Source organism: Brachycentrus maculatus, unplaced genomic scaffold (assembly GCF_059751285.1).
Source record: "Brachycentrus maculatus isolate JH-2025_06_01 unplaced genomic scaffold, ASM5975128v1 h1tg000503l, whole genome shotgun sequence".
In the NCBI taxonomy this organism is placed as follows: domain Eukaryota; kingdom Metazoa; phylum Arthropoda; class Insecta; order Trichoptera; family Brachycentridae; genus Brachycentrus; species Brachycentrus maculatus.
In genome coordinates this window covers 107392-121816 of record NW_028281249.1, presented here as the reverse complement: position 1 = coordinate 121816, position 14425 = coordinate 107392, and the positions used below count along the sequence as shown (strand labels likewise).

Sequence of the window (14425 nt, the reverse complement as noted above, 5' to 3'; positions counted from 1 at the left end):
CGTAGTGTAATGGTCAGCACGCTCGGTTACCGTTCTGGAGGTCCCGGGTTCGATTCCCAAGGGGGGTAAAATAAATATAAGTGATTTTTTCACTGTAATATTTATTCAAAATTACCATGGACTGGTACCTGAAGCGGAGGGCTGATCACCTTTCCTTCATGTATCAACGATCAAGATAACACTGCGTTTATATGACACAGTGCCCTATGCACCATTGGGGTGCGGATAAGGGTTTTATTATTATTATTATTATATGGTCAAAGCCACGCGATTGATACCAATGGTCCAACGGTCCGTGTAACCGTCATTTATATTATCTTATTTATTTCACTCTAACTACTGTGAGCCACAACTGTGTGGAAGCGAGAGAGCAATTGTGAACTGGATTTTTCTCATCATTCATACCACGATTCACGCAGTCAATCTGTGACCATTCCAATAGCATGTGGTTTGTCACAAGCTCTATATTATTCATATATACAATATTTCTATGAATAGATCTGGGGTCTTTTATTGAAAGCTGTCCCACCGCATTCCTAGATCTGATACAGAAGCATCTAGGCTTCCTGACAAACCGTTTCTTCCAAAGCAATTATTATTGTTTTTTTTTTAAATTTATAGAAAATGTGAAACAAAATTGTATCCTAATTTTACTGTGAATTTACATTTAAAAGGTTTCAATATCCCTGTCACCGCCAATCTAAATAAATATAAGAAACCATTCCCGAAGAAGGTTTGGGATCTCTCAAGTGTACTCCCCTTACTGGAAGGTTGAATTTGTCAGTTTGCAAGGCACAAATTGAAATTCACTGTAGCTAATAATAGTGCTAAATTATAGAGAATAACTATATTGCTAGTAAACCATATCTACAAATTACCCTGATTAAAGAAAACACTTGTTTTTTACCACTTGAGTTTTATTATAGACTACATGTTTCAGAAGTTAAACTTCCATCATTCAGGTCTGTATAATAACTGTTATTATACAGACCCGAATGATGGAACTTTAACTTCTGAAACATGTAGTCTATAATAAAACTCAAGTGGTAAAAAATAAGTGTTTTCTTTAATCATTGTAACATGTCTTACCACAAAGTTAATGCCGAAACAATAAATAAAATACAAATTACCCAATATGTTATTTTGTATTCCACCATTTACATCAGTGTTTGTTTTTTAGTTGTTCGTATGCTAATTTCATGTTTTATATATTAATTTTCAGAATGGATTGATGCAAGTCGAGCTTGGAAATTGTGAAGCGATGATGGAAAACCACGACACAAACGACAGGTATGTAATTCACATTTTACAGGCCATGAAGGTAATTCTTCTTCTAACCCTTATACGCACCCAATGGTGCATAGGGCACTGCATTCTATAGAAGCAGTGTTATCTTGATCATTCAATACACGAACCAAAGGTGTTCAGCCTTTGGCTTTAGATACCAGTCCAGGGTGATGTAAATAAATACTAGACTGAAAAATCACTAATATTTATTTCGACCCTTTTGGGAATCGAGCCCAGGTAGCCTAGCGCGCTAACCACTACACTATGGAGGCGGACGTCCATTACGTTATAGGGATTACATATTTTACAGATACATGTTTTATAGGGATTACATATTCATATAACGGTAATAGCTTGTTTATTTAAATATTGGCACAATTTGAAAAATATTACGAAATTATAGTCCCTCCAATATTTCATACAGCAATTTAAATATTCTGAAAAAGATTACTTCATGGGGTTTGTTTCTTAAATTTTGGTATATTCAATTTTTAATTGATCGGTTTTTACTGCATTCTATCGTGCAAAAACTTTTTTTTCTTCATATTTATTTACCTTTTACTTGGTATCTACCACATTACATACTACGTATCATTCACCATTCTACCCATGATTGACAACCACGCTACTTAAAATTGATACATATATCATGTATCTCATGACGCTTCATGTTTTAGTTTACGAGAGCCATCTATGATTGGTCTGAGAAAGCATTCTTTTCTTCTTCATCCATGTTGAGATGTCAAAATTTAAAAATAACTACTTAGCGGAGAAACCCAGATTTGCAAACAAATTGTGGACATACCCAAAATGTTGTGAATTAATTCGTTTTTTTTTAATTATTTTTAGTGAATCAGATGACATGTTGAATGTCGAGGACCTGATGCTGTTGTGCGAGTTATTCTATCTTCCGTTTGAGCACGGAAGTCAGGGTCTGAAGTTGCTCCAGGAATTCAACTGGTTGAAGTGTAACGCTCCCGTGCTGCTAGCTACTTCTACAAAGGATGTCAAAAATGGCAGCATCAATAAATCTGAGGTATGTAAACCGAAAAAACAAACTATCCAACCATCACGCAGCTTTTCCGCAGGGGTAGGCAGCGAGAATAGAATGCCACACCAATCTGTCTTTGCAAGCAATCTTGGTCTATCCCATATTCATGCATCTCCTCACACATCTTCTTCTAACCCTTATCCCCAATGGTACATAGAACACTGCATCATATTGACGCAGTGTTATCTTGATTGTTACTTACATGAAGGCAAGGTGATCACTCCTGCGCTTCAGCGACCAATCCAGGGTAGTATTAAATAAATATTGGAGTGTAAAATCACAATTTATTTTCACCTCCTTCCCCTGGGAATCGAACCCGGGACCTCAAGCACGGTAGCCGAGCGTGCTGACCATTACATTACGAAGGCGGACAAAGCTCATACATACCCGCTGATTATTCCAACTCCTCACCTGACCACATCCAAGTATTTGAAATACTTTGATCACGTCAAGTTTTCCTCATAAATATAGTATTAATAAAATATCTACATCATAAAAAAATGTATTGTGAAATTAGACTGATAATAATATAAAATCATTGCCGCTCCGTGTGTTGTTCACCTCTGCCCTAAGGTACAGGGCTCTGTCTGATTATATTTAAATTAAAAAGCGTATTTTTTATTTCATTAGCATTGTGAAGCAATGAAAATATTATAAAATCTATGAAATAACAATGCGATCAAAAAGTCCTAAGTGTCAGTGGCAAGAAGCACGCTGTCCACCATGATTAATGTTTCGTATCGGGTTTGTTGTTGTCAAGGTGGGGAATGACCGGAGCATTTCGATCTATAGTATGTATTTTGTAGGGATTTTTTGTGTTTTTTTTAGGGTTTTATACAATGGATAGTATTAAGGTGGGGACTGACCTCCCGATTTTGTCGTAACGTAACATTTGCGGCGAGCATCCGAAAATCGAGCATCGAAACAACGAATGGAGTACTCGGAACGAGCTCGGCTCGCTGTACTGACTACAAATGCTTGCATCGTAACGCATGTTACGTTACGATCAAATGACTCCGGTCAGTCCCCACCATTATGTTCAACAGATGGCTCTACCATTATACCTCTAACCCGACTCATTATACTGTTATTTTATGTATTAATTGTTAAATCAAACATAGATTTTTTTGTCTACTAAGTTGCATTTTATTGTTAAAAAAACTCATAAAAATTCATTTTGTGACTTTTATTTTGCCTAGTTATGGCATTTTCAAACAAATGTCTGTTAATTTAACCGATTTCGAACGAACGAACTGTTATTTTACCCGATATGTCATGCATCGTGTTGTTCCTCAGGCCCAGGAGTGGCACTTCCACGCCCGCCACTTCTCGTCGCTGTGCGGCCGCGTGTCTCGCCTCTCCTGCCGGCTGGGGCGATGCGCTAACAAGGAGCTGGCCCACGACCTGTGCGGCTACGTGTGGGACATCAGAGTCATCGTCGAGCTGCTCAACTCCTACGTCAAGTGGCTGGGTAATGCATACTGCTCCGTTGCATTTTAGTGATTCTATATTTGACAAAAGAACCTGATCTAGCTGTAAGCTGTAGCCACCTACCCTACTCGCAAATATTCATATATCGTGGGTGTACTGGCAAACAACGTCAACTCGAAAATATGCGATTTTCACTTCTAACCCTTATCCACACCCAATGGTGCATAGGGCACTGCATCGTATTGACGCAGTGTTATCTTGATCGATATTTACATAAAGGCAAGGTGATTACTCCTGCGTTTCAGGGTCCAGTCCAGGGTAATATCAAATAAATATTAGAGTGTAAAATCACTAATAAATATTTTCGCCCCCCTTCCTCTGGGAATCGAACCCGGGACCTCCAGCACGGTAGCTAAACAGGCTAACCATTACACCACGGATTTGGATTTTGACTTAATGATGCAGTATTATAAAATTTTCTATAAACTGGCAAAATACACTAAATAGTTTGAAATGTCAAATCTATGTGGTTTTACAAGTTAATTCAACTTTAAGTTTAATAGGGGGTATTTTATTCAGGCTGAAAGCTTTAAATAACAGGGATTATTCAAAAAAGTTAACGTTTTTTGCCAATATATCCACGATATATTCTGTCCTTTTATAGTGGGCGGTGTGGCTTAGTTGGGAAGCCTCAATTCCTACCTAATCATTTCTTTTTTTAGCTCTCTTTAAATTTCCACCTAATCATTTTTTCTTTTGTTTTAGCTCTCGGAAAATTCCCACCTAATATTGCAAACTTCACGCAAGGTTACACATGTAAGTATAACCGATATCAACATCAAACAAATTAACTTGTATTTTATTTATTGTTTCAGCATTAACTTTGTGGTAAGACATGTTACAATGATTAAAGAAAACACTTGTTTGTTACCACTTGAGTTTCATTAAAGACTACATGTTTCAGAAGTTAAACTTCCATCATTCAGGTCTGTATAATAACTGTGGAGGAGGCGAAGAATGTTTGCAAAGGCAGGGTAGTATGCATTCTATTCTCTCTGGCTACCCCTGCGGAGAAGCTGTGTGATAGTTAGCTGGTTAGTTAGGAATTTCAGTAGATGGATCTACAGCAAAATTATGATTTTGAATTTATTTAATTAATTTATTTATTTAATTTACAAAATTAATGTCAAATTGAAACCTTGTACTTGTAGGGTTTTCCAAAGGCTGGAAAGAGGCATTTATGTCCGGAGACCAGGAACCGTGGGTGTTCCAGGGCGGACTGACCGCTGATCTGCAGAGACTCCTGCCCATCAACAAGGGGAACGACCTGTTGGCCTACAAGGCGCCCGATTCCCCCAGCTCCGAGCTCTACACCATACGACCCTACCAGCCGGAAGATAAAGAACAAGTATGTACCTTGCTACAGATATTAAAAAAAAATAAGACATTAAAATGCTAAAAATAAATTAAATCCCTTATATACATGTTAATCGAAGAAAAAAAACACAAAATAAAAAACAATATTTAAATAATAAAATAAATCATATCACTCACAAACAGAAACAATAAGTGTAAGTCCCTCTCCGAGCACAAGAGCTTCTCTTTATGGTCAAATCATCTCAACACACCTTTCTTAACTTTATTGATAATGCTTATCTCAGCCTTGCATTCTTTCCTTTTCCCAACACAGATTTAAAACATAAAAAAAATAAAACTTCCTTTTTTTGTTACAAGCAACAAAAATTTACTTAACCCTTACCGGTTTAATGTGGAATCTCATTCGACATCGATTTTTTCCTCTTAGGTCCCATGTCGGATGTTATTTGATATTTTTTCATCATTAGTATTATTTATTTAAAATGCAAGCTTACATTTTTGTCCCACGTATCTATTAAAATAGTATGTGGAGCAGAATACAAATCATTTTTTTCCAATTGGAATGTAACTGTCTGCCTAGATTTTTTTTTTAATTTTGGGGGACCAGAAAGGGTTAATGATCTTAAAACGTTATACATAATAAGCAAGGTAAATAATAAATGCAACTACGATCTAAAAAACAAAAACAAAAAAATTGTTTCCTTATTCCATTCCAACATCTATCAATCAATGATTTTTTATTGATTATTTGGAATGGGATATAAAAGATTTTTGTTTTATTTATTTTTATAACCTTTATTTTGTTTCCAGGTTTCTTCCATTTGTCAGAAGGTGTCGAAGAATGGCATCTATCACTCTGAACCTACAGAACAACAACCTTTACCAGCAGAAAGGTATAAAAAAGAGCAATTCAATTTATTTTTATGAATTCATCAAGTATTTAAAAAAAAATTGCTGATTGATTCTACATTTAATAGTTCCTGATGGGACACAACCTTATGTTTAGGAGATTTATATTATCCACTGACACTTCGTGATGGAATTGCATTTTTAATATATTATTAGATTAAAACCAATATTTTTAGCTTTTCCACTTAATTTTTATTTGACCACCGACCGGGTTTCGTGTCGGTAACGACGAAACCCGGTCGCTAGTCAAATAAAAATAAAGTGGAAAAGCTAAAAATATTGGTTTTAATCTAATAATATATTATGTTTAGGAGTAACTGCATTATAAGCATCGACTCCACTCAGAAAATTGAAATTACGGCAATCAAGGCAAACACTGTTGTAGGAAAAGTGGCAAAACCCTATGCGGAATTATTCACATATAAATATATATAAAGAAATGTATATCCTTTAAACTTTGAATACAAAAAGCGTTTCGCCGATAAGACAGAGTGCGACAGAAAATTCAAGATGACAACATTACAAATTTTCAAATTGTCGCACTCTGCTTTATCGGCGGAACGCTATGCAAAATTATTCATCCAAGTATATAAGTAAAATAATGTATTCCTTTAAATTTTGAATTCAAAAAGTGTTCCGCCGACAAGACAGAGAGCTACAGAGAAAATTCAAGATGGTAACTTTACAAAGTTTTAAGAAGACTGACTTGTCGCACTCTGCTTTATCGGCAGAATACTTTGCGAAATTATTCGTAGATTTAAGTAAAGAAATGTATTTCTTTGAATTTTGAATTCAAAAAGTGTTCTGCCGATAAGACAGAGTGCGACAGAGAAAATTCAAGATGGCAACTTTACAAAGTTTAAAGAAAGACATGGCTTTGACTTGTCGCAATCTGCTTTATCAGCGGAACATTTTTAAATCAAATTAAAGCAATACATTTATTTACACACACACACATACACATCACTATTAGACAAATCTGACATTGTAAGAATGAAAACAAAAGGGTTTTTAAAAAAATGTATTTCTATTCTTTACAACATTTTGAGTGTGTCCAAATACTTGTTCACAAATCGGGATTATCTCCAATTATAGGAGTTATTTTTCATATTATTTCAGACTTCTATATTCTTCTTTATCTATGTTGAGTTAAAAAAAAAAAAGAATAATTCTATTGTTCACTTAAAATTCTTCAAAAATTTTTAAATGGGAATATTATTGATGGATAGGGCGCTACATTATATAAACGCAGTGTTATCTTGATCATCAACACATGAAGATAGGTGAACAGCCCTCCGCTTCAGGTACACCAGTCCAGGGTAATACTATTGAATAAATATTAGAGTGAAAAAATCACTTTTATTTATTTGACCCCCCCTGGGATCTAACCTGGGACTTTCAGTACAGTATGCAGAGCGTGCTGACCATTTAGCTATGGAGACAGACAAATATATGTATATAAATACATATGTATATACATGTATTTATCATGTATGTACATATGTATTTATCATGTCCGCCTCCGTAGTGTAATGGTCAGCACGCTCGGCTACCTTTCTGGAGGTCCCGGGTTCGATTCCCAAGGGGGGTAAAATAAATATAAGTGATTTTTTCACTGTAATATTTATTCAAAATTACCATGGACTGGTACCTGAAGCAGAGGGCTGATCACCTTTCCTTCATGTATAAACGATCAAGATAACACTGCGTTTATATGACACAGTGCCCTATGCACCACTTGGGTGCGGATAAGGTTTTTATATATTATATATATACATATCGAGATTCTGCATTCTGTAGACTATTTCAAATTCCTTAATTAAAAAATAATAAATATGTCATTCTCAATTGTATACATTCTCATGTCTGCCCTTAGATTGGTAGAACCATTCCTCGCCCTGTACCCGGAGCTGTGTATGGTCATCGAGGAAGAAGATCGGATTTGGAACGGGGTGAATCCGAGACCCTCCAAGGTCCTGGGCTTCGCTTGCTGCGCGCCGGACATCAAGGTCTTCCTAAAGAGACAGGAGAGAGAACTACCAGACAAGTGCCCCCAGGCTTCCACGCAGGTAGCAAAATTCATTCAAATGCCATTATTAAAAACATGTTTCAAAGTTTTATTTGGGTAGTGCTATTAGTGTTAGTCCATAAAGTCTCTAAAACAGTGTATTTTATAATCTGGCAAAAGGATATAGCTGTAGTTGCAATACTTATTTAGTTTTATTAAGAAATGTATATATAAAAATACATAAAACAAATGAGTCATTTAATTTCACAAGTTTGTTTTTGCTCTCCTGTAAAATTTGGTCTGAGACAGATATACCCCTTTGCCTTTACACTACCGACTTGTAGATTTGGCGTTTAATTTGTAGAACTCCATTTTAACTTATGTATTAAATTTTAAATCAAATACTGATTTTTTTAAACATTCGTTTGAAAATGCCATAACTATTCTAAACAATTGTCACAAAATTTATTTGCATGTGTTTTTTAACGATAAAATACAACTTAGTAGACTCAAAAAATCAGTGTTTGTTTTAACATTTAATACTTAAATAGAATGTGGACGACCGAAAAAGACCGAAAAAGGCACGATCAGATCAATCAGAACCTAAAATCTGGCGGTGTCTAGATGACTAGATATGACTAGATGTATGGATGTGAAGGAGGCGAGGAGTGTATGTCAGGACAGAAGAGTGTAGAGTTCCATCCTCTCTGCCTACCCCTGCGGGGAAACGGCGTGATGGTAGTAGTAGTAGTAGTAAGTTTTACTTGGTAAATGCCACTTTTTCTTCAAATCCATTCGATACGGTGTTTGAAAATGATGCGGAATGCATGAAAACACATGCAACAATGGATTTTAAGATAAAAGTGGTAATTACCAAGTGAAACTTAAATTAAAATTGACTGGATATCACCACAAAGTAACTGCCGAGTCAATTAATGATTTTTTTTCTTTTCAACAGGAATGGAACAAGTATTTCCAAAGTAGCAAGTACTCTGTCCCTGAAATAGTGAGCCGTCATCATCCGGCCGTGATGTCGGTCAGCGTACTGCCGCACTGCAAGGACGAGTCCGCCGCCAAGAGACTCATCACCTGCTTGCTGGCAGCACTCAGATCTAATGGTGACCAATTTACTCAACAAATTTCATTTATCGTCTTTGTGACTATTCTCTTTCTGCAGCACACATTTTGATTCCAAAAACATTATTGCTCAAAATATGATGTATTTTGTTTTGGCATTTAGCATCATATATGTACTGACAAAATGTCATTTCTTAGAGACTTGCCTGAACAATGATGATGTTTTATATTATAATATTTTATAGGGCTCTATGTGGAATTGAATTTTATAACTATTTTTGAGATAAATGGTTTAAAAAATTCAACATTTTATTTCGACAAAACTACTTTAAATTAAAATTATTCCGATTTTAAATATTATAATATCAAACATTTGCAATTTACTTCTTCAATATCCAACTGCTGCATTAATATGACATCATATTCCTATTGTTGCTTAGTCTTTAAAAAAATCTTCATAAACAATAATGTAAATGTTCTGTTCATAAATCTCCTAAAGTTATTCACCAATTGCTTTGAAATTTTGATAAAATGTTGCATTAAAATACAAGTATATTTTTATTTATCTATATAAATTTAAATGTAACAATGTTACGGCAACGCTTGGCCTGCTACAGCTAGTAAATTCTTCTAACAGAGTTCAATTCAAACCCTTATCTGCACCCCAATGGTGCATAGGGCATTGCATTATACAAACACAGTGTCATCTTGATCGTTAACACAAGAAGGAAAGGTGATCAGCCCTACGCTTCAGGTACCAGTCCAGGGTAATATTGAATAAATATTAGAGTGAAAAAATCACTTATATGTATTCATTTGACCCCCCCTGGGAATCGAACCCGGGACCTCCAGAACGGTAGCCGAGCGTGTTGACTACACTACGGAGGCGGACTTCTAACAGAGTACCTCTTTAAAACATATCTCATTGCGTATGAATTTGTGTCATCACCAAATATCGAAATGTTCAGTATAGTAATAATTAATTTTGATTATTTGTTCAGGCTCTTTGGGCGTGCACGTGTGCGTGAGCTCCAGCGACAGCCTCGTCCACCAGTTCTACGCCAAGCTGGGCTTCGTGGAGCTGACCCAGGACACGACCAACAGCGCCGTCTATCTCGGGCGGAACTGTTAGCATACGGCCACATCCAAGACCATTTGCTTCATAAAGAAATCCCCATTTCTCAGGAACGCCAAGAACGCCACCAAAAAGCTGATATTCAACGTCCCGCTGCAAAACCTGGCTCTGAGATGCGGGATCTTCAAAATGGTGCCGGGCACGCTGAGCTCTAACATGGAAAATACCTCCAAAAAGGGTAGTGAAGATAATAAGATTGTTAAATATGACGGAAACGCAAGGTTTATGAAGTTTAACTGGTTAAAAAACAATCGCGTTTCGCCCGTTGCGGTTGGTGATCAACCGAGCGGTGTTTCAAATACGGTTGGATGTGATTTAATAAACAGTGGTGCAAGTGATGATTTTAGTGCCATCGTTACTCAAAGTTGTGATAGTAACGTTTTGGTGAAAAAAAGTAAAAAAGGAGGTAAAACTAAACGATCCAATGTAAAAGAAAAGCCTATGCAATAAACTGCAGTGAACTTCCCTATAACGTTAACCCTTTCCGGTCCCCCAACATTAAAAAAAAATCTAGGTAGACAGACTAGGTAGATAATTCCAATTGGAAAAAATGTCCTCTGCTCCACATACTGTTGTAATAGAAACGACTGACAAAAATGTAAGCTTGAAATTTAAATAAATAATACTAAAGATGAAATAAATGTGGAATAACATCTGACATGGACCTAAAAGCAAAAAATTGATGTTGAATGAGATTCCACATTAGACCAGTAAGGGTTAAGATAGGTACTACATTATCGGAGGGAGCTTTATATGTATAGGGTAAATGGTTTAAAATTGTAATTTAATTTTAAATGACTCATTTCAATCTTTTCCGCTGGTTAAAATGTGAAAATTCAAATCAATACATTAACCCCTTATAAAGATCCCTCCGATAACGCGGTACCTATCTCAACGTTATAGGGAGGTTTACTGTAATTGTATATATGTACATATTTTAAAGTTTCCACAATTGTAATATGTATCATCACTGTCTACGCCTAAATAAGCATAAATTTACTGTAACTTAATTTACATTACTTATAACCCTTATCCGTAGCCAATGGTGCATAGGGTACTGCATCAAATTGACGCAGTGTTATCTTGATCATTACTTACATGAAGGCAAGGTGATCACTCTTCGCTTCAGGAACCAGTCCAGGGTAATATTAAATAAATATTACAGTGTAAAATCACTAGTATTTATTTTCACCCCCCCCTGGGAATCGAACCCGGGACCTCCAGCACGGTAGCTAAACACGCTGACCATTACACCACGGAGGCGGACATATTTCACATTGCACGAAAATATTTTTCTCAATATTAATATAGTTTTTTTTTTAAATATAGGTAGCTAGCATCCGCATCACACTATGAATACGATGTCAATCCAAGTCGAAATATGATATTTTAGATAAACAAAAAAAGATTGATTTATTTTATCTAGAGTTAGTTTAATATTACACTGTTATTTTTTGTTTTTTTATGTGTTAGTATTACATTTACATAGTCATATGTCTGCTATGTACATAGTAAAAATAACCTCAAATATCATGAAAAGTATAGATATATTCTAAGGTATTCATACTTATTTTTTAAAAGCTTTTATATCGATAAACCTTATTGGTATATTGGAGGTTTTCCTCGTGCAATATTGTGTATGTATGATGTGCATCATACTTTAATATTACGCTTCGAAATTGACTTCCATTTATATCAGTGATTGTTATACCTAGATGTTGGGAGCAGAAAGATAAATTGACACAAACTTCATGACCCTAGTTTTAAGAACAAACCAAAACTTTCGATTGAATTGTAGCCTTTTTTGAGTTGTGTGACTTTTCAGGATCGAACCCTCTATCACTTGGTTCCTATTTTTAAACACAAGCCACTTGAGCCGAAAATGCCATTAAATTTAAATATTTGTTCACGATATTGTGAGTCTGTCCAAATTTGTGTTCACAAATTATGGATTCGCTCCACTTAGAAGTTATTTATATCAAGATTTTTCTATTGATAGCTCGGCAAAGAAAACGGAGCATCTTGATGGGCATTTACAGGGCTTACAACCTCTCATTGGCTGGTTAAAGTGATCACTTTCTACACAGTATCATTTACCATTCTACACATGATTGGCAACCTCACTACTCAAATTTTAGAATTTTTATTTATGCTTCAATTGAAAAGATAAACTACATGTTACTTTGTACGACATCTATATATATATATATATTGAGAACTCTATATACGTGAAGAACAATATAAGAGTCTGGGAATTTACAGGGTATACGACGTGTCATTGGATGGTTTAACATGTATTAGATCTTATCAATTGTGATAAATACCCCTTCTGAAAATTTGAGTAATCTAATTGTCGATCATGGATAGAACGGTATATGTTACACAGTGTATAAAGTGATCAGACGATGACAGGTTATAAGCTCTGTGAATGCCCAGACTTCCATATTCATCCTTGTTGAGGTATCAATAAAATTTTAAAAAATCTGAAATATTAGTCAAATCTTTTTAAAGATTGTTTTGTTTTTTAATTAAAAGAAAAAACTTTTAAGGTGTTCAATATATAACTATGTTTTCAAAATCAATTTCACTTTGACATCACCAAAATGATCTCTAAACAAAGTGTTGATAATATACAGGGCAATACCTTAGAAATACGAAAAAAGAATAAATGTATTAGTTTTATAGGTAAGCAAAATCAATGTGGAAAAAATGTTACTAAAATTGCATGCAAATAATTTTTGGCGCAAATACGTCTTGTTGTCTTTCTGCAGAATCATGCAATAATTTTTGTATAAAATATAGACTTTTTGTATTCTACTCTATTTATTATAATAATTACGTATTGTATAAAAATATGCACCTTTTACTATAAAAATGTTACAGTTAAGTATACAAACTCACATTTTGTAATTATTTCATCACGCTGTCTTCATTTCTGCGCCAAATATGGACAATAATCAAATCAACTATTTTCATTTGCAACAGTATTAAAAAAAAGGTCAACAGTATTAAAAACTTGATTTTTCAGGAGATCGTTTTTAAAGTTTAAGAATATAATAAAATGTGTTAAAAATAAATATCAAGCCACTTATTCAACTTTTAACTGCGCAACAGATCTTTTTAGGTAAAACCTGAAGATTTTTCCTCCATTTGAAATATATTTAGTATATTTAAATAAATAATTAAACAGTACCATTTCTTAAAAATGCAAAAACAACACTTTCTGCCTTCTAGCAGGTAAATATTAAGTTACACATATGCCGTTTTTGTTGGGATATAGTACATTTTCTAGGCATTCGAAAATATGCACAACTAAAAATTTGTGATTTTTGATACATGACGTTGTTGAAAGGAGTGAGCGATATATGTATTGTTATAAAACAGATATTTGGCTGGTATAATATTCCGTATATGCTTCATTTTTTTAAATTTCTCATCCACTTAACGTTATACTTATGTAATATGTATTACCTTTAATAGAACAATTTTTTTTCCTGTAAATTTTAATATGTTAGGATGTATGAAAACTGGTGCGAAATCAACTCAAAAAATCAAGCAATACTAAAAATATTGTTCCTAGTTTAATATATGAAATTGATTTCATAATTCTTTAAACTGTTTTTTTATTTATTTCTCTTCCACTTGACGTAATACTTATATAAACTGTATTACTTTTAGTAAAACAATTGTTTTTTTTTTTACTGTAAATTTGTATGTGTTAGCATGTATGAAAACTGGTGCAAAATCGACTCAATGAATCAAGCAATAGCAAAAATATTGTTGCTAGTTTAATTTATGGAATAGATTTGATAAATCTATTGGTATACATTTGTTCGTTTTGGAGAGGATGAACAATTAACAACGCATTGTTTGCGTAGCCATTTTGTGATTTGACAATCTTTGTAATGAATCAAACTGTCTGTGTGACCAGTTTTGCCAATTTTAATCATCATTGTGCAAGCACTATTTTGCTTTCAAACAAAACACGGATTTTTGTTTTTTTTTATGTTTGACAAGACCAAAGCATAGATCTGCAATTTGTAAATGGAAAATATTGTAAAAGCATACGTATTTGCTAAAACATGTTTTTTTACACAAGATAAGTGCATTGATTGCAGCCTAGTTGCCGCAAAAATATTGTCCGTGTTTT

The 14425-nt window shown here is 34.5% G+C and overlaps 1 protein-coding gene across 2 annotated transcripts in view; it reads left to right on the top strand.

Moving 5' to 3' along the window:
* Positions 1-13270, top strand: part of Oga (O-GlcNAcase) — a 29161-nt gene extending 15891 nt beyond the window's left edge. For both annotated transcript variants that reach the window (XM_088272518.1, XM_088272517.1), the window contains exons 13-21: positions 1223-1290; positions 2137-2323; positions 3635-3809; positions 4535-4585; positions 4981-5177; positions 5957-6039; positions 7932-8124; positions 9022-9181; positions 10142-13270. In XM_088272518.1, coding sequence (XP_088128644.1) covers positions 1223-1290; positions 2137-2323; positions 3635-3809; positions 4535-4585; positions 4981-5177; positions 5957-6039; positions 7932-8124; positions 9022-9181; positions 10142-10272 — 1245 coding nt within the window. In that variant the 3' untranslated portion in view covers positions 10273-13270. The remainder of the gene's footprint in view (positions 1-1222; positions 1291-2136; positions 2324-3634; positions 3810-4534; positions 4586-4980; positions 5178-5956; positions 6040-7931; positions 8125-9021; positions 9182-10141) is intronic.
* Positions 13271-14425: the final 1155 nt, after the last annotated feature.